Source organism: Petaurus breviceps, unplaced genomic scaffold, assembly GCF_028583685.1.
Source record: "Petaurus breviceps papuanus isolate PSGF00001 unplaced genomic scaffold, PetGlider_PUasm1.0 90925, whole genome shotgun sequence".
NCBI lineage: Eukaryota > Metazoa > Chordata > Mammalia > Diprotodontia > Petauridae > Petaurus > Petaurus breviceps.
Genome location: NW_027187380.1, coordinates 37,548,091 through 37,569,171, shown reverse-complemented (window position 1 = coordinate 37,569,171; position 21,081 = coordinate 37,548,091). Strand labels below are relative to the sequence as shown.

General features: G+C 39.4%; 1 protein-coding gene across 2 annotated transcripts in view; it reads left to right on the top strand.

The window, feature by feature from the left end:
- Positions 1 to 2,947: 2,947 nt before the first annotated feature.
- ELAC2 (elaC ribonuclease Z 2) overlaps positions 2,948 to 21,081 on the top strand; it is a 60,799-nt gene continuing 42,665 nt past the window's right edge. For both annotated transcript variants that reach the window (XM_069076817.1, XM_069076816.1), the window contains exons 1-6: positions 2,948 to 3,316; positions 4,117 to 4,167; positions 4,322 to 4,392; positions 6,842 to 6,906; positions 7,784 to 7,841; positions 19,755 to 19,823. In XM_069076817.1, the coding sequence (XP_068932918.1) occupies positions 3,063 to 3,316; positions 4,117 to 4,167; positions 4,322 to 4,392; positions 6,842 to 6,906; positions 7,784 to 7,841; positions 19,755 to 19,823 (568 nt within the window). In that variant the 5' untranslated portion in view covers positions 2,948 to 3,062. The remainder of the gene's footprint in view (positions 3,317 to 4,116; positions 4,168 to 4,321; positions 4,393 to 6,841; positions 6,907 to 7,783; positions 7,842 to 19,754; positions 19,824 to 21,081) is intronic.

Here is a 21,081-nt window from a genome sequence, read left to right as displayed (position 1 = left end):
AACAAAACTTTATGATCCCAGAATGGATAGGACACATAGAAAGATAGAGAGACAGACACTAACAGACCAGACCAGAACCAGATACAGGCAAAGTTTTGACATCTCAAGTTTGCCCGTAGGATGGGGTACAGATTGCACTTGAGCTGTTTCTAGCCCCCCAAGTTCCCCAGGACAGAAAATAGAGCTGTACTCACCCCCAAAGCTGGAGATCCTGAATTCACACAAAGGTCGAATAAGGAGCTGGTCAAAGTCGGGAGGCAGGTGCAATCTTTCCCTCCTTGAGACCTGGAGCCCTGGAACTTAAGCAGGGGCTAGTCTCCCTAGGGATCAGGGTGAGCAGATGCCTGCCTCCTGAGGCTGAGAGCTCTACCTGTTCAGGGATCTCCAAGGTGATTCGGGACACCATGATCACCTCACTAGGGCCTCCAAATGTTGTGCCAAAAGGAGCAAGACAAGAGACCCCCTAGAGTAAAATTTGGAAGTGCATTTTATCTTCCTTGGGACTGTTCGGGGTCAGGCCCAAATCGAACAGTGGACAATGTGTTGGCTTTTAAAGGGACGCCAGGAGGCATTGATGAGGGATGGCTCCTGATAGGTTCAGCAGGAACTCTGATCTTATCTAAGACCAGAAAGCCTTCAATTCAGTCTGGAAAGAATTCAGTAGGCCCAGGCTAACTTGGAGTCAGAGTTGGAAAAGTTCATTATATGCCTTACAGCTGGCAAGGATCCTCAGGGGACCTGCAACCTTAAAGGGGTAGAATTAAGGTTTATATAGAATCATCCATAGTAGAACCCATGCCAAATATGCTAACTAGGTGATTAAGGGTGGGATTAGGGAGGAGTTAAGGTGGGGACAGTGTGATGTACTGCTCAGGCATATTGCTCATGATTCACTGGGGAAGGGTGGGGGGCTACCTGGAGGTGTGGTTTTAGGCTTGAAAGGTCACTAAGTCAGCTAGCGGTCAAGGGCTGATGGAGAAGTGCCCAACCTGCCACCCATTAGTGTCATGCTTGACAGGATTGATGTCTGGGAACCAAGGTTAGGGAAAGATAATTGCTTAAGGAGTTAACCTAGAAAGGGGGTATTGAAGGATTCATGGGGGCAACGAGGCACTATACAAAAGGGAGATAATAGTTGCCTAAGCTGAAATGTTTATAGATACTTTTGTGAAGGATTGATAGGTATAGCTTGTTAGTGTTTCAAGGCTGAGATAAACAATTCATGAGTTGTTTCTGGGCAGAGTTAATGCTTTGAAGCTAGGCAGAGTGCAGGTAGGGGGAAGGGGCAGAGTTAATGTTCTGAGACTGGCGGGGGGGAATGGAGTGTGATTTTACAAACTGGTTTTACAAATTGATGTTACAAAGTTTTACAGACTGATGTTACAAACATAGATCCCAAGCACCCCATCAGCATTAGGCAAGCAGAAACTTGCAGAGGCCAAGAAGAGTGATTGGTCAGTACACACCTCGAAATTCCTGCCTGTGCCAAGTCTCCCTGACCCGGAAGCCCACCACCTCTGTGGAGATGGGCTAACTGAGTAAAGGTGGACATCTGTTGGGGGAGGGTGGAACTGACCTGGTAGTCTATTCACTTCCCTGAGGAGGGGCTGAGCTAGGGGGATGGGAAAACCAGGTACAACATTATGATGCTTCAAGATTTAAAAAAAACATGGAAGACATGAAATAATGAAAAGTGAAATGAGAAGAACCAGGAGAACATTATATATAGTAATAGCAACATTGTTTTAAGAACAACTGTGAGCAGTTAAGTCCTTTTGAATATTGTAAATAGCCAAATTAACAACAAAGGACCAATGAAGGAAGATATTTGCCTCCAAAGAAGAAATTGATAACTAGAAATATGCATAATATTACATATGTGTGTGTGTATATTTGTATCTAATAATAGCCATCTCTATTGGTGGGAGGGGAAAATATTTAAAGTTCACAGTAGAAAATAAACAAAATCTAGAAGGAAGCATAGAAAACAGAGCTTTGAAAATGACAAGTGGTACTCATATTTTTTTTTTTTCTTAAAGAAAACAGTATGAAAAGTAAAGTCATGATTTTAAAGTGAATCCTCTCATGGAAATGTTCTTTTTTTTTTGTCTTTAAGTTCAAAATGAATTAAAAAGTTAAATAAATAATAAGCTGGAGGGAAAAAGGAAATGCAGCAGTTGGAACACTTCGGCCTGAGAATTCTCAAAATACTGGTTGTGATGAGGTTTAGAGTTGGTAGAACCAGTTCAGGTATGAAAGAATTCACTTAGACCTTCTCTGTAGCCATTGGGAGATTTATTGATGCAAAAGCAGTGTCCTAGCAAGAAAGCGAAGTGAGACTGATATTTGGGGGAGTTATGCTTATATGGAGATTTCAGAACAATGATGCAGTTTTAGAGGTTTTTATGGAGTTGTTAAAGATTAAAGACAGGACAGGATGACAGGATGAGGGAAACAAAGGGAATTCTTTATGGTTTAAGGATTTAAGGGTAGAGCAGGAATTTACAGGTTAAACATTAAAGAATGGGGAACACAGGATAAGGGACACAAAAGCAATTCTTTTGCTACAGGTTCAAGATGAGGGAGGAAAGGACTTTGGGGGTGCCTTCAGGTTACAGAATAAACTAAGGGTTTCATAAAGTACTGGAAATGTCACCCTTAGTATTATTTTTAACCCTTTATAATCTTAAGTATTTTGGTTTATGTACAGTTTTAGAGGAACTGCAAAGGTCCGCCACTCCTTTAAGCTACCCAATAGGTCCAGGCAAACGTCACGTTACCAATTAGACGCGTTCTCCTATTGGGCGTCTGATTTACAAGCCTGAGCCACAGAAGGAACTCTAGCATTCATTCCTCTTCTCGCTTGGTCCAAGGGAGAGGAAAAAAAAAATCGAGAATGACTCCTTCCTATTGGTGAGGAAGGCTAGGATGGCTAGAGTCGTTGGCCAGCCATAGGCTGAACGCCTGACGTAAGCAGCGCCGCCTCATTCACGTTTTGGGAAGCTCTGGCCGGCTTGGAGTAAGCGTGTGTTCTTGTCCAGTTACAGGCCTTAAGTTGCTGCATGTGGCCTTTGCGGCTCCTTTGGGCCATTCCGGGTCGCTGGGGCTTCTGCAGCTTGTGGTTCGGCCGGGCCATGTCTGAGGGCTCCGCCCGCCGCCAGCGGCCTCCCAAGGATCCTCTTCGGCATTTGCGTACACGGGAGAAGCGCGGCTCTGCGGGGGAGCGCGCGGGACCCAGCACCGTGTACTTGCAGGTGGTGGCCTCTGGGACCCGCGATGCTGGTTCGGCTCTTTATGTCTTCTCGGAGTTTAACCGGTCAGTGAGTGCACCTTCTGTCCACCTTTGACCCGCTTTCTTCATATTGTGCTCCCTTCTGTTCCTTTGCCCTGCCCCCACCACCAGCCTTCGTTCTCCACTCCTCTTTCCCCAGATTCTAATCCACTGTCCAGTGGAGGCAGATTCCCTGCCTGGAAAGAGCACCATAGTTTGATTCCTGACTTTGGCTTTGTTACTGACCTTGGGCAAGTCCCTCCCCTTGGTTCCCTTATGTTTAAAATGAGAAGGTTGGACTTGGTGGATCCTAAAGCCCCTTCTAGATTGGGACAGCCTGGTAGTGTAGGTTTCATTTCGGTCCTGGACACCTTGACCGGTACTCTCCACCTCTGTCTTAACCAGAGACCTATTAAGGCTGTGTGATTGGGTGGATAGTGCTAAATTAAGAGTCAGAGGACTTAGGTTCAATGATCTAGTTCTGCCACCTCTCTGACATTGGGTGAGCCTTTTCACCTCCCTGGGCCTCAATGTCCTTATTTGTAAAAATGAGAAGTTTGGACTCTGTGACCCTTGAGGTCACTTCCAGCTCTAAATCTATATAGTCTTATGATGCCCAGCATAGTGGAGAAAAGGGATAATTGAGCAATAGACTGGTATCTACAGACTTTTCTTTCAGGAATGAATAGAATTTTAAAATCAAAATCCTTCAGGACTGAGAGAATTTAGTAAGATGTGAGGAGGGGATGACTTTTTGGAGGAACTTTGAATGGAAATGGGGCACTTATACCCTACCATAAAAACTCTTGACACCAATTAAAATGACTTGGATGATATTTTTGTAGGTATCTTTTCAATTGTGGGGAAGGTACCCAGAGGATCATGCAGGAACACAAGTGAGTTCATCTTCCTTTTGGGTTTGTGGTTGATTCTGGGTTTTGTTCTTTGTAAGGATTTTTGGAGAAAGTATAAATGACAACATTTTGTAAGAAAATAAGGAATTTTATAAAGACTTAGATCAGTGTTCCCTTCCATTGTTTTATTTTCTAGACTGAAGGTTGCTCGCTTGGATAACATCTTCCTGACCCGAATGCACTGGTCCAATGTTGGGGGTTTATCTGGTGAGTTTGTTTTTAGTTACAGGGTACTGGGAAGGAATCCCTGATAGTACCCTGGAATTTCAACTAATCCTGATCACTTCTTGTGTCTATGTTAACTCATCCATTCAGTAAATAATTACTGGTTACCTGATATATTCAAGATATCATGACAATTTGCTTCTCCAGCCTGTTCATCATTAATACTAAGTAAGACCTGTGATTTATGAAGAAATCATCTTTAATCAATGGACCAACTCTGAATATTTATTACTCATTTGACTTAACTTTGATACTGTACCAAAGATTTATGGCAGGAAACTAGAAAGAGTGATATATATGTGTAGTAATCATGATTCATGGATTAAATAGGTCTATAGGGTAGGCATATTGACCACTATAGTAAACAGAATTCTGGGCTTGGAGGTAGAAATCCTGGATTCAAATCCTGCTTCCAATACTTAGTAACGATATCATCTTCATAGGTCACTTAATACTGTCCAGAGCACTGTGCTAAGTGCTGAGGATATAGATAGAAAAATAAGAGTCTTTCTCATGTTCTAGTGAGATCATATAGATGATTTCATTTGCAAATCAGTCAGAAAGTTAGGGTACAACAGCAAAGAAGATGGTAATGTATCTTTTTACTGTTAATTCCACTGATAAAACCAATGCCACGGGCCTTGATGGTAAGAACTTTCTTTTCTGAGTCTTTAGTACCTATGACTTTAGTACCTGCTGAATCAGTTGGCAAGTTGCATCACCACAAGGATTGCTTCCAAGGATAGATGACTGCAACGGCTAGATTGGAAGCAGGATTGGTTTTGGGGGGAACCTACCACTCACAGGACTTTTAGACTTACCTGCCCATCAGAGGCATTTGGCCACCATTTGGTGATGGTGGTGATAAGGAATATATCTACAGTGATTGCTCTTCTTGATGACAGCCATGGGATTTGGGCTAGCAGCGAGGTTTTGGGGTAATACTATTTCTTTTTTTTTTTTTAATAGAAAACAGAAACATAATTTATTTGTATAAAATTAACAAAAACCAACTGGGCTGCATATTACTTCTTTTCCTGCATGGACATCTGGGCAATAGCCTTCTGTGCTTCATCTGCAACATCCGGGGAGGTCGGTGGATACCATCTGATGATACATTCAACCAGTTCTTTTGCTCTAATTCTAGTGGTTACTTCCGAAAACTTCCACCTCTGCTTTTTTGGGCTTTTCACCATCCTCCTCTTGATTGAATAGATCTATTTTAATCTGAGCTCCCGAAAGGGTCTCCATGGCTCGAATTCTTGATCCTTTCATCCCTATAAGGGCTCCCACAAGCCGAGCCTTGACCAGGAACCACAGAGGGCCTTTTTCTTGGGGCTTGGGTCTTGGTCTCCGAGGACGAGACTGGTTATAATCTTCGCGAACATGCTGGTTACTCATGATGGCCTTGGGACGAAGGTGAAGCAGCAGTAGTACTATTTCTAAGACTCTTGTGTTCAGGTCCCTGAGCTTTCATCAGGGACTGGAAGTGAAGGATTGTGATTGGGGAGTTGGTGGTTTCACTTGGCACATGCTGCCTCTTAGCTCTCCCTTAGGGTACTTGCTTCAGCTGAGCTGGCTTGCCTGGGTTCCAGGTGGTAATTTGGTTGGCATTTGGTGGGATGACTTATCTCTTCTTCCCTATAGAAATTACTTTCCTAGATGGTTGATAAAGAGGGGGACTAGATTGGGAGCAGAGCTATTAGTCTTGTAGTAGATGGTAGAGGAAGTGGCCCTGCTACTCCCAAGACTCTTAGTTTCAGGATATTAGGCTTTCTCCATCAGTCTCCGAGGGGAGGTAATGGTGGTGATTTGACTTGCTTGGCAGATGCTGCTTTCTTACTTTCAGGATATCTTGCTGCAATTTTATGCATATGCATGTGTATGCATTAGTAGAACAAATTCTTCTCTTCCTACACCAATGCAAATCAGCACCTTCTATAGCTTATAATTTTAGAGAGGTAGGACTTGAACTCAGGTCATCCCACATCCAAGCCCAGAACTCTATCCATTATGTTTTAGGCTGTAGTGCCTCAGAGATTCAAGTTCAGGAGATTCCTCCCAAACAATATCACAGAATCTTACCATATTTACATATTCACTACCATTCCAGTCCTTCATATCTACCCACTGCTGACCCAAAAATCTTAAGTGATGTTACTCTTTATAGATACTTGGAAAATTTCTGATGTTTCCCCACACCCTCCTACTCACCTGTTTCACCGAAATTTTCACATCATCTAGGCTGCCAATTTTCCCTGCCTCCTTCTTAGAAGGTGAGAGACAGGAGAACAGGTAGTTAAATGAAGTGAGGTCATTTTCTCTTTTAAAGATAAGCTTTGATAGGAAACACTTCTTCCAATAGTATCCTCAGTTTCAAATGGCAAAGAGATCTGTGTAATTTTATGATATCCACTCTATTTCTTTTTAGGAATGATTCTTACCTTAAAGGAAACTGGGCTTCCAAAATGTGTTTTTTCTGGACCACCACAGTTGGTAAGTTTGAATTGTTTAAACAAACAAACAAACTTAAGTCTAAAACTTGTCAAAAGGAAATCTTTAACAATTGGGTTTCTATATGGGTATTCTTATAATAGCCCAACTGGCTCCTTTACCAGATACTTTGGGTTTCAGGAATGAAGGGAACAGGGAAATGGGGAACCATGGTCTAAGGAGATTGGGGAAGAAGTGATTAATACTATATAGTATGGAGAGAGGCCCCCTAATGTATTCAGAAGAACATTTTTTTTTTAAAGCAATCGGGGTTAAATAACTTGCTCAAGGTTACACGGCCAGTTATTTCTGGGTGTGGTGCTGAGTATCTGAGCCCGGATTTGATCCAGGTCATCCCAACACTGGAGCCGGTGCTCTTACTCGCTGTGCCACCTGGCCGCCCCCAAAAGAACATTTAACTAGGAGTCAAATATACATTCTAGTTTTGACAGATCTCTTAGATCCCTAAACCTCAGTTTCTTCATGTGTAAAATAAGGGGGACAGATCATTCTCTGAGCTGTCTTTGGGATCCCTTTCATATCTAACAGTTCAAATTCTGTAAGCCTTAAATATTAGTGATGTCATTTTTCTTACAAAGTGTAGTTATATAGCATAAATTCTAGATAATTCCCAAATCAGCAGCTGACCTCTTTATTTCTGACTCAATTTTACTGAGCCCTGTCCTGAATTTTTCTTAAGAGACTTCTAGTGATTCACATTATGCACTCTGTGTTCTAACTTTTATTGTAGCTTTGACTATTTTCTGTGAGGAAAGCAACATTTTTCTAACATCTGTGGAGAGCTTTGTTTTTATCAAATACATTCTCAACTTGTATCAACTTGTAGAGTTGATAGAATATCTTGTCTGTCTCTTTATAGGAAAGATACCTTGAAGCTATCAAAGTATTTTCTGGTCCATTGAAAGGAATAAACTTGGGTATGTATTCAGCAATGATTTATCTACTGTTCTGTTCCCATATGGTTTTACTATATTGTCAACTTTTAAGATAAAAATTGGCCCTCAGGCAAACCTTAAGAAAAAAACCTTGTATCAAATAATTGATATTTTCAAAATCTTTTCTTCTATCCCCTCATCTCTTGTCCAACACAGGTTAAGTCAAGTTGTATCAACAAACACTTGTTATTCTGTTCCAGGCACTTCTTAAGTGATCAGGATACAAAGAACGGCAAAAACTAGTCCCTGTCCACAGGAAGCTCATGTTTTAGTGGTAGAGACAATATACAAACAATTATATGCATGTGAGATATGCATGGGGTAAATTGGAGGTGATCTCAGAACAAAGACAACAGTGAGAGTGACCAAGAAGGGCCTTTTACAGAAGGTAGGATTTGAGTTGAGTATTGTACAAACCCAGAGAAGTCAGAGGTGTAAACAGGGAGAGCATTCCAGGAATGAGGGACAGCTAGTGAAAAGGCATAGAAGATCTTAATGTCCAGTGTCACTGGATGTTTGAGTACCTGAAAAAGCTAAAAACAAGAAGACTAGAAAAGTAGGAGGGTTGTGAAGGACTGTAAAAGGCTAGTAGAATTTTTTATTTGATCCTGGTGGTAACAGGGCCAACTATTCTATTGAATTGGGGAATGATCTGGCCAGCTGTGTGCTTTAAGATCATCACTTTGGCAGCTGAGGGAAGGATGAACTGAAGTTGGGAGAAACTTGAGACAGGCAGAGCTAGGCTATTGCAACAGTCCATGGTTTGTACGGAGAGTGAGAGGAGAGAAAGGGATGGATAGGAGATGTTCAGAAGCAGAATCATTGGGACTTGGCAACTGATAGGTTATGGTGGGATGAGAATGAGGAGTGAAGGATGACACTTAGGTTGGAAATAAGGTAGAATTTAATAGGGAAATTAGAAAGCGGAAAGTGTATAGGGGAAGATCATGTGTTGGACAAGTTGAGTTTAAGATGTTATGTTTATGGAACATTTGTTTCAAAATGTCCCAATAGCAGTTGGAAATGTAGGACTGGAGGTTAGGGTGGGATAAATCTGAGAATTATCTTCATAGAAATAATTGAATACATGAGAGCTAATGAGACCACCGAGTAAAATAGAATAGATGAAAGAGAAAAGAAGACCAAGAACATAGCCTTGGAGGAATAGCTATCATTAGTGACTTACCAGGATGCAGAAAAGGAGATTGAGGAGTGAGCAGGCAGATAGGGAGGAACACCAGGAGAAAGCAGGTAATGAAAACCTAGAAAGGAAAAAGTATCAAGAAGAAGGTGAATGACACTATCAAAGCCAAGAAGAGTAAGGATTGAGAAAAAGTAATTAGATAGTTAGGAGACCATTGGTAACTTAGAGAGATCAGTAATAGTTGAATGATGAGGTCTTATACCAGACTGCAGAAAGATAAGAAAAGAGGGAAAGGAAAGGAAGTGGAGACACCAGTTGTAGATGACTTTCTCGAGAAGTTTTATCCATAAAAGGGAAGAGAGATATAGGATGATGGGTGTAGGGATTGGTCAGATCAAGTAAAGGTTTTTTTTAAAGATGTCATGGATGTTTTACATGCATCGTGGAAGTTGCCAGTAGACAAAAAAGATTGAAGATTAATGAGAAAATAGAAATGGTAGAGGGTGCAATCTGTTGGATGAAATGGGATCTTTTGTGCATGTATGAGAAGTTTGATTTGTCAAGGAAAAGGACCTCCACTTCAGATGAGACGGGAGAAGGAGCATCTGAGTGAAATGAGATGAGGCAGCAAGAAGAGGGAGGTATAGGCGAATGGCCTCGATTTTTTTTTTTCTATGAAATAAGACAAACTGAGAAGGGGAGGTGAATCCATGGGAGATTCAAAAAGGGATGAGAAGGTTTGGAAGAGTCTCTGGTAAGTGAATAATGAATGATTAGGGAGGTTAAAAGGATTTCCTTGCTGCAGCAAAGGCCCATTTGAGATTTTGTAACATAAATTTTAAATGGACATATTCAGTATGGTTTTGTAATTTTTCTCCAGCTTTATTCAGCAATAGGTAGAAGAGAGGCATCATATAATGGCAGTGATCCAAGATTGGGGTATAGCAAATCATGATCTTTGATAAGAAAAGGGGAGCAAGGGACTCCAATATATTTGAACAGGTTTATTAAGTGGTCAAGGTAGAGAAGAGAGGAAAATGTAATCAGTGTATAGAATGATGACCTTAGAAAGAAGTGAGGGATGGAAGGATTAGCAGTCACAATGAGAACAGAAAATCAAGGTTCAAGGTCATACAGCAAGGGAAAGAAATGATAAATATGATCAGGTAAAATAATTTCATTCACAGTTCTTTAGCACAGAAGGGTAGATGTTAAAGAGTATGATCATCTTTAGCTATGGTGGAATAGAAGTAGGTCATGGGAAATAGGTACTTCAAAGAACAAGGAGGTTTGGATGTGAGGGTTGTAGTGTCAACACTAAGTGGTTTCTTGTGCCAGTTCTAGTATGACGTGCACGACTGAGAAAGTGTCCCATGTAATGTTGTTCTGGGAAGAGTTGTATAAGTTAGAGTGACACAAATATATATATATATCTATAATCACATCGGAGAGACAGCTGAGCCTTGAGTGTCTCTACTTCATCTCCTATATATAATATAGACTGTTGTAATAAATCAGTTTTTGTCTGGGTATCCTGATTAATTTTTTTCCCATATCTGAAGTGCTTCAGATAAATTTTTTGCTAGTTCCTCAGCATATTGGGCAGTGTGAATTGTGGATTGTAAAGATATAGCAGAAAGTGTAGCTGTAGTCACTAAAGTAACTAGAGATATAATTCCTAATAGCATTAGCCCTACAAATCATTTTTTTTACGTTTTAAAGCCTCACTGATCAAACTTAAGCTATGCTCTCCTGCAGATTGGTACCAAGCATGAGATAAATCAGTGGGAAAGACAGCAAAGGAAGGTTTTGCAATCATGACATACTGATAACTTCTGGTGATACATTGTTGTGAGAGTACAGTTTTTACAAGTAACATTCCAAAATAAATTTTGACCTTTAGTAGTCATGTTCATACATTCCCTATTACTGTTGGTGCAGTCAGTGTAAATAGAAGCACTTAAAAAAGCTTGAGGCACTTTTAAACATGCAGCAACTACGGATTTGTTGCTTTCTAAAAATAAACCACCTTCAGATGTTCCTGTGAAGACAGTGTGATTAATGATTTCTAGGACAGCAAAAGCCCTCCAAAGTCCTGAAAATTCTTGTCCTTCAACAGTCTGTATTAAGTCCTCCAGAAAGGCTCCGATAAAAGCATCACTTGATGTTTGGTTTTCTTCTGTATCCCCCCAATTAAACAATGTAGGACATGGGGAACAGTTTACAGTAATGTTCTCTGGCTTTTGTAAATGACATTTTTTTTGCATCATCTTGGCAGGGAGGGACAGAGGTATATTGAGTGAAAGTGGATGTGCTACTGCCCTTAACAGTCAGTTTCTTAACTTGCCAATACACCCCTGCTAAATCCTTTCAAGTGTCGTGAACCCATTTTTCTTTAGCTACAAGCTTAAGAAATCGTGCAGGGCAAAGCATATGATTACAGAAGCAAACAGGTGTGCATGTAGCTATTGCAGAAAAATTATATATCAGAATTATATATCTCATATCATGAGCGTAATTCATAGGAAACGCATAAGCTTGTCCCCATAAAAGCTGGGTGTTGTTATATTTCTCCTATCTTATCTATCCAAATAATTGGTCTGAGCCAAGGAGGAAATGGAAAGTAAATCCAGTATTGGGCTTCCTCCACCTCAGGTGTAGTCAATGAAAGAGTTGCTAAAGAAGTTGTAAGTGTCACTATAGATTTAGACCAAAAGTTTTTTAAATGCCTTTCATTCTTGGCTTTCTGTCTCCTTTTTGATCGTCGTCCCCTTGTTCTGCAACCCTGGAGTCTCAGCTTCCCCATTTTCTGGGCCAATTCATCCACAGGTTCTGATGTTCTTTTCTGGAAACCACATCGGCTCAGGGACTCCATCTGGAAAGACAGAAACATACTCTTGTCCCTTTGTTTTAGTACCCTATCTGGCCCGTACCACTGACTAGTCTTTGGGTCCTTCCACATAACTTTTATGTCTTTTTATGGCTTTCTTCCATAGCCTCTGCCTTCTGGAAGTGCCTTTCTGCCAGGGTTTTTCCTTCGCAGTTTGGTGTCAGAAAATTTAGTGTATATGCTGCCTGATTTAGTTGTCTATGTGGCTGCCCCTGTCCCTCTCCCCCGTTTTGTTTTTGAAGAATGACCTTGAGGGTACGGTTTTTACATTCCACTATGGCTTGTCCTGTGGGGTTGTAAGGTATACCTGTGATGTGTTTTATATTGTAAATAAGACAGAATTTTTTAAGTACTTGAAAAGTGTATGCTTCACTGTCTATCTTAATTATCCAAGGAATTCCTGCTATAGAGAAACAATGAAACGTGATCAGTTACTTGATTTACTTCTTCACCGGACTGCAAGGTTGTCATGGTGAAGGAAGAATAAGTGTCTACTGAAACATGAATATATTTAAGATTTTTAAATGCTGTATGATGTGTGACATCCATTTGCCACAATTCTCTGGGGAATAGACCTTGGGGATTATGGGAAAGGTGGGGGTGGGGTATATGGAAGGCATTTGTGTGCATGACTTCACAATATTGTGAGCGTGGTCCCTAGATATTTTGAACTGCTTTCTAAGCATCTGAGCTGTCTGGTGAAATTTTTTGAGGGCTAGTTAAGCTTCAGTAATGTTTAAAGTTAAGATGGGTAGGTGTGGGGAGTGCATCTGCTACTCAACTGCCCTCAGTTATTGGACTGGGTAGTGAGGTGTGTGTTCTGGGTTCAACTAAGAGGCCGTGGAGAGACTGTGAACTTCTTCCTAATATAATCCCTACTATTCCAGGTGGCAGTGGTCCATAGGTCCCAGTAGGAATGGAGATAATTCCTTGTGTATGATCTATAAGATGAGATTTTAATGCTGACAAATCAAGTTCTGCACCCCTCCAGAGTAGTATGTACAATATCTTTTATTGTTGTGTGTGGTTCTGTGGAGTGGGCACTGGCTGAATCAGTGAAAGTGCAGCTCCTGTTTTCCGGGACTGGAACAAGCCCAGGGCTGAGTTTAAAGGCTGTCCATTGACATTTCTCTTAGTCCTACACTCTGATACCCAGTGGTATCCCTTATTACAGCATGGGCAGGGTGTAGTTGGGCTATTGGCCATGGAGGGCCATTGAGTCCTGACAGTCCCTCCTCACATGTCCCCATTTCCTACAATTAAAACATGTCATTGTCTTTTTCTCGGGGTTGAAGTGCAGCAGCTAGTACTTCTGCCTGAAAATTGGTTGTGCCTACACTTTGGCATCTTTGAATCATTTCTGTAATTGTCATATTTGGTTTTTCTCCAGCTAAGGCTTATTAACAATCTTGATTAGCATTTTCTCTGGCTAGTTTCTGCAAGAGAATCTGTTCTGCTGTAGGATCAGAGACACTTCTCTGGAGTGCCTTTGTAAAGTGGGCTAGGAAGTCTGGGAAAGTCTACTCTGGTTTTTGGACAGTTTTTGTAACCAGTTTCCCTTGCCTCTTCTATATGAGATAGTTTACCCCATTCTGTCTCTCCCCATCTCCTCACATTATATTCCTCTCTCACCTTTTTATTTCACCTTTTAAGTATCATCCCTTCCTGTTAAATTGGTCCTGTGCCCTCTATCTATGTATACCTGTAAACATATATATACACATTCACATATGTATTCATATGCCTACCTACCCTCATATATAGACATGTATATATATATATATATATATATATATATATACATACATACTTCTATTCCCTTCAACTACTAAGAAAAGTTTCATAGTTACAATTATTGGTTTTCCATGTAGGAATGTTAACAGTTCAACTTGATAAGTTCTTTATGATTTCTTTTCCCTGTTTACCTTCTCATGCTTCTCTTGCTTCTTGTATCTGAATGTCAAATTTTCTATTCAACTCTGGTTTTTTCAGCAAGAATTTTTGAAAGTCTTCTGTTCCACTGAATGAGCATATTTTCCCCTGAAACATGATACTCAGTTTTGCTGGGTAGGTGACTCTTGGTTTTAATCCCAGCTCCTTTGACCTCAGGAATATCATATTCCAAGCCCTTCGATCCCTCAGTGTAGAAGCTGCCAGATCCTGGGTTATCCTGATTGTGTTTCCACAATATTCAAATTGTTTCTTCCTGGCTGCTTGTAATATTCTCTCCTTAATCTGGGAATTCTGGAACCTGGCTATAATATTCCTAGGAGTGTTCTTTTTGGGATCTTTTTCAGGAAATGAATCAGTGGATTCTTTCAACCTCTGTTTTGCCCTCTGGTTCTAAAACATCAGGGCAGTTTTCTTTGAGAACTTCCTGGAGGATGATTTCTAGGTTCTTACTTTGATCATGGCTTTCAGGTAGTCCAATAATTTTTAAATTATCTTTCCTGGATCTATTTTCCAGGTCAGTGGTTTTTCCCATGAGATATTTCACATTGCCTTCTATTCTTTCATTTGTTTGAATCTGTTTAACAGCATCTTGGTTTCTCATAAAGTCATTAGCTTCCATTTGCTCCAATCTAATTCTGAAGCAATGATTCTCCTCATTGAGCTTTTGAGATTCTTTTTCCATCTGGCAAATTTGGCTTTTTAAGGCAATCATTGCCTTTTTGAGCCTCCTTTGCCATTTGAGTCAGTCTGTTTTTTAAGGTGATATTTTCTTCAGTTAGGCAGTTGACTCTCATTTCGTAATTTTCTTGCATTGTTCTCATTTCTCTTCCCAGTTTTTCCTCCACTTCTCTTATCTGCTTCTTCAGGTCCTCTATGGCCTGTAACCAGCTCATATTTTCCTTTGAAGCTTTTGGTGCAGGAGTTCTGACTTCACTGTCTAACTCCTTTTCCATTCTTTGCTCCTTTTTGTCCCCAAAATAGGAGTCTAATGTTGGAATCTTCTGTTTACTTTGTTTCCTTTGTCTGGTCATGTCGCCCCTCAGTCACTTGACTCCTGGGCTTTTTTCCACAGTAGGACTCTGCCACCAGACAGGGGAGCTTTTGCCCCAATCGCTTGGGTTTTCTCAGCTGCTGGAGGTATTAGATGGGTGTCCTCTCTGAAGCCTCCACATGCTCTAGCAAGCTGGGCACACACCCTAGGACCTCCACCCTAGACTGCAATGCAGATCCAAGCAGGTTAAAGCAAGAGCGATTACCCCTCAGACTTATGTTGTTCATATGATGGTGGTGGTGAAGTAAGAGGGCAGGAGGAAAACCTGGGAGCCAGTTAATGAATTCATTAAAGAAGGAAGGGGAAAATCTTGGGGGTTTCTAGATAACAGTTAATCATAATCTTGATTGAGTAATATAGATAGATAAATTGAAACTCAAAGAGGTTACTGAGTGATGGTGGCTGAGGGAGGGTCTGAAAGTATCACTGGGGATCAAAGAGTCCCTAGGAATAATTTCTAACAACAACTGTGTACAAATACACTATTTGGGGTCTAAATAGTTGCTCCTTACTCTAGATCTATTTAATGGTGCAGCTACTCTTGATGACTCTGCCTTTCTAATATCCTCTGTTTTCCTGACTGCTTTTATTTACATTGTTAATTATTCTTAAAATACTTTTCCTCCTTGTCTGTTGAATTCTTGTCTTTTAAAACCCAACTCAATGCCACTTTCTCTGTTGTTTTCCTTTTACTTTTCAGTTCTTAGTGATCCCCCCAATTTAAACCCAACATAGCATTTTCTTTTGTTTCCTCTTTAATACAAGTATTGTATATTATCAGTATATCTTACTTCCTTTTCTAATCATACATTTCTTTCATGACCTCCTGTATCAAAAGTGTCAAATGCAAGACCAGGCTTCGTGTAGCCTACAATATTCCTGAATGAGGCCTGAACAGATTAAACTATAACTGGGAAATCTTTGACAAAATAAATGAAAATGTAGCAGAACATTACATTTTAAAACTAAGCTAATATGTAACCGCAGGGATCTTTATGTATGGTTTAGAGGCCTCATTTCATTTTGACTTTGATAACACTGCTCTACACTATTTTAGTGTAGGTCATCATTGATTAGATATAGACTGCGTTCTTCATGCACCCATCATTGCTTTTTGGATTATAATTCATCAGGGAAATATTACTAGGCTTCCTTAGTGAAAACTATGATTATTCAAAAGAGATTGACCTGACAGTCCATGAAAGAAATATTAAATGGATAAGAAATACTTATGACATAGTAGGATGGGCAGTCCATTGAGTTAATCCATCAGTAACATTACCTGGGTCATGCCTTGTAGACAATAGTGAAATAGGACCACAATTCAATAGGAGTAAGTGTAATGGGAATGTAAATTTTTAAGATCTTCCCTGGCCCTAGGCTAAAGTGCACCTGGAGCCTGGGGTGGGAGGCTTGTTTTTCAGTAGATACTTCTTGATTGGCCAGTGAGTCAATAAGGTTGTTACATTCTCTGAGCCTGGAGAAGGCTATATAATTATATATTACATTGTTAATATAAGCCCTGATGTGTAGCTTTGTTTTGGAGCTCACTTTGAGAAGTGTTCTGTGATTTGATCAGATGAAACTCTGGGAAGCCATTGTTGAGAGCCCCCAACTTTGAAAAACCCAGATGTTGATTTGGTATGGATGTAATGGTTGGACAGTTTGAAATCTGTCTACTTGATCTGTTTCTCTGACTTGATAATTCTGTCTGTATATTCTGAAGTTCGGGGTGCTGACCTTTTTCCCCTGAACGAGGTAAACGATATATGTTTGACTGATTAAAGTAAGCTTGTTAACCCATTTTGAGTTACTTTCCTTTAACAAAGCAGATCCAAGAACCTGTATTGGCAGACACCCTAGGGACGCTTGGGGTGCTTGCTGCTACAGTAAGAGAGCAGGCTTAGTTGTTGTTTAGTCCTGTCTGACTTCTGGGGACCCCATGGACCATAGCAAGCCAGGGCCTTCTATTCTTCACTTTTCTGAAGTCTGTCCAAGTTCATGTTCATTGTTTCTATGACATTGTCTTTCTTTCTCATCCTCTGCTATCCCCTTTTCCTTTTGCCTTCAGTCTTTCCCAGCTTCAGTCTTTTCCACTGAATCCTGTCTCATTATTTGGCCATAGTATTTAAACCTCAGCTTCAGTATTTAACCTTCCAGTGAATAGTCTGAATTAATTTCTTTAAGTATTGACTTAAATACTTAATTTATTATTTTTTATTTTATTTAAATTTTACTTAACTCAGAGCTGCAGCATCATGGTAAGAGGTTAAGGAAGCGATAGTTCACCTTGCAATTTAGCAGTTTTAGGGATAAATAAAGACTGGGCTCCCTAGGGAAAGCTTTTAGCAGTTTTAGGGCTAAAAGAGTCACCAGGCTTAGTAGGAGATGAGGGACTAGAAACAGGTCATCAAATCAGTCAATACTTAAAGAAGGCTCTCAAAAGGCTTCTCCAGGCACCACAGTTTGAAAGTATTTAATTCTTTGGCACTCAGGCTTTCCTTATGGTTCAATTCTGATAGCCATATATTACTACAGGAAAAACCATAGCTTTTGAGTATGCAGATCTTTATTGGTATGCTGTCCAGATTGGGCATAGCTTTCCTTCCAAGCATCAGGTGTCTTTTAATTTCATGGCTTCAGTAACTGTCTTCAGTGATCTGCACTGAGTCCAAGAATATAAAATCTAACACTGCTTCCATTTCTTCTCCCTCTGTTTGCCAGAAAGTGATGGGACCTGTTGCCAAGATCTTAGTTTTTTTGGTGTTACGCTTCAAGCCAACTTTTATACTCTCCTCTTTCACTCTTATTAAGAGGTTTATTAATTCCTCTTTGCTTTCTGAGTATCATCATCAGCATATCTGATGTTGTTACTTTTTCTTGCAGCAACCTTAATTCCATCTTTTCATTCTTCTAGCTTGGCATTTTGCATGATGTACTCTGCATATAAGTTAAATAAACATGGCGACAATATGTACTGTTGTAGTCTTTTTCCAGTTTTAAACCAATCAGTTGGTCCATGTTTGGTTCTAACTGTTGCTTCTTGGCCCACATAGAGGTTCCTCAGAAGACAAGTAAGATGATCTGGTACTTCCATCTTTTTAGTATAGTCGGTGAAGCAGAAATAGATGTTTTTTTTTGTTATTGTTGTTTTAGAAGTAGATATTTCTCAGGAACTGCTTGCTTTCTCTATAATCCAGTTGGCAATATGGTCTCTAGTTCCTCTGCATCTTTGAAAATCAACTTGCTCTCCTGGTAGAACTTAGTTCACATATTTTCTGAAGCCTAGTTTATAGCATAACCTTGCTGGCATGTGCAATGAGTGCAATTGTTCAGTAATTTGAACATTCTTTGACTTTGTTCTTCTTTAGGATTGGGGTGTAAAAGGGTATTTTCCTATCCAAAACTGTTGAGTTTTCCAAGTTTGCTGCCATATTGAGTGCAGCACTTTAACAGCATCATCTTTTAGGATTTTAAATGGCTTAGGTGGAGTTACACCACCTTTACTAGCCTTATTGTAAGCAGTGCTTCTTAAGGTGTAATTCTCTAGGAAGTCTTGCTGTAGATCAGTAACCATTATGGGTGATGTTAAGATCTTTCAGGTATAGTTCTTCTGTATATTCTTATAACTTCTTAATTTCTTCTACTTCTGTTTAGTCCCCACCATTTTTATCTTTTAGCATGTCCATTTTTGCATGAAATGTTCCCTTGTCAGATCTAATTTCTTGAAGAGAACTCTTATCTTTCTACTCTGTTGTTTTCTTCTATTTTTTTGTGTTGCTTACTTAAGAAAACCTTTTTTCTCCTTGCTAATTCTCTAGAATTCTGTATTCATTTGTTGTATCTTTTTCCCTTTCTCCTTTCCCTCTTGTTTTCCTTCTTTCCTTAGCTATCTGTAGTCTCATCAGACAGTCTTTTTGCTTTCTTGCAAATTTTTCTTTGGAATGTTTTTTGTTGCTTCTCCTGTATAATCTCGTGTATCTTTGACCATAGTACTTTAGCATTCTGTCTACCAGATCTAATTCCTTAAATCTACTCATCACCTCCACTTCGTATTCATAAGGAATGTTATTTAAGTCATTTTATGATCAGATGGTTTTCCCTACTTTTCTTAGTTTGATTTTGAATTTTGCAATAAGAAGCTCATGGTCTCTGTCATAGTCAGCTCCAGGTCTTGTTTTAACTGATTGTATAGAGATTTCCTACCTTTATCTGCAAAGTATATAATCCATCTGATTTCTGTATTGACCATCTGGTGATGTTCCTGTGGATTGTTGAAAAAGAGTGTTTGTTATGACCAGTGAATTATCTTGACAAAATTAAGACAGGAGGCATTGAATTGCTTTTGATATATAGTACTTAAAAAAATAGCTCTAATTATAGTGGAAAAGATTAGTGATATTTTGACCTATAGATGCTCTGTCAGTTCTGATTAATGGTGATGAAAATATTTTATTTTCTCTCAGTTGTCTTTTTAAAACTATTAGAATGCTTTGCTTCATTTAGTGATATGAAGAGATATAGTGTGGTAAAGTGAGGAAGACCTGGATTCAAGTCTTTCCTCTGACACATATTGGTTGAGTGGTCCTGGGCAAGTCACTTATCATCTCAATACCCAAAGACTCTAAAATTGTAGAATGCATATTTGTGTTGGAAGAGGGAATTTCCCTGTTTAGAATTCCCTTAACCAGTGAAATCATGGGCCCAGACCAAAACAAAAGGCCATGAAAAGTTAGGAACATAAATTTTTATCCACAGTAAAGAGAATTGGGTTGTTTGTGGTCTAATCTTGTTTTACTTCCTCTATGACTGTCTATACTAATTTGTTCTTTTTTTCTTTTGTTAAATATCACATAGCTGTGCGACCCTGTTCTGCTCCCGAATACAAAGATGATACAATGACAGTTTTTCAGTTGCCTATACAAAGTGAGTATGAGTGTTATCTGGATGGAAGCTAAACTGTTATTATCAGTCAGGCAATACATATACATACATTCCTATCAGTTAGTCAATACATGTATACATACACAGCATTTCCTTTACATTCTTGTGATACAGGTAATATTCTTATTATACCTGTGGGATGTTGTGGGGAATATAAAAATTTAGGGCATGGCAATTTGCACTTCAGGTAGGAAAAGGCACAACTACTATAATTTTTAAATGGTTTACTGTATAGATTAGACCAGAGGAATTAAGCGAAAAAGATGATAGGATTGAGAACTGGAGAAGTTGAAGTTGATTTGGAGTTAGAGGACCTGGGTTCAAATTCTGGTTTTGCTGATTGAGTAAATGACTTCATCTTTCTATTTCATTTCCTATTCTGAAACATCTTTAAAGTACCAACCTTCCGTCTCTAGCATTCTGAGGTTTTATGATATTAAAAGTTATTTAATCCAGTTTCATTATACAGGTAAAAAAAGACCAAGAAATAAAAAGGGTCTTGCCGTGGTCATATAGGTCATAAAAAATAGAACCCAAATTAGAATCTAGGTCTTTGCTTCCAAATCTAGTGTTCTTTATACTTTACTCAGGGCTTGAGCATTTGGAGAAAGCTCCATTAAACACATGGTATGGAGGGGAGGACATTTTAAGTGGAGAGAACAGCTTAAAAAGCTAAAGCATTGGTGTTTTGAGGACTGTAAGGAAAGAAACTGCCCTTATAGAAAAACTTGGAAGAAAGGGGGTAGAAAAGGTAGTATAAGAAAACAGGTTGTGTGGGGCTAGCAGCTACTTTATCTGATAATATTAATGGGTTATTTTTGACCTCAACATTAAAAATGGCTTGTATTTAAGAATATCTCAAAGGATCAAGCAGTGTCAGTTTGATGCAGTGCATTTTTTTTTATTTGTATGGCAAAGAAATAGGAATAGTTGGATGAAAATTTTTATTTTATAGTAAAAAAAGATGCATCAATCAAAAGGACTTATCCTTCTGGTGTTAAGAGAAAACTGAATAAATTTTGAACAGTTATTTCTGCTATCTTAGCAGCATGAACAACCTTTTTTTTGCCTAGTTGTACTTAATTTAAAGCCATGTTACAGCTAATATTTTAGTTCACAACTAAAATGTAGCTAGTAAGCTATCTTTATATAATATTTTAATATTCACAATACTTTCTTCACTGTGGCTCTGTTAGGCATTTAAAGGTTTTCCACTGAAGTCCTCCTTCACTGATGCCCT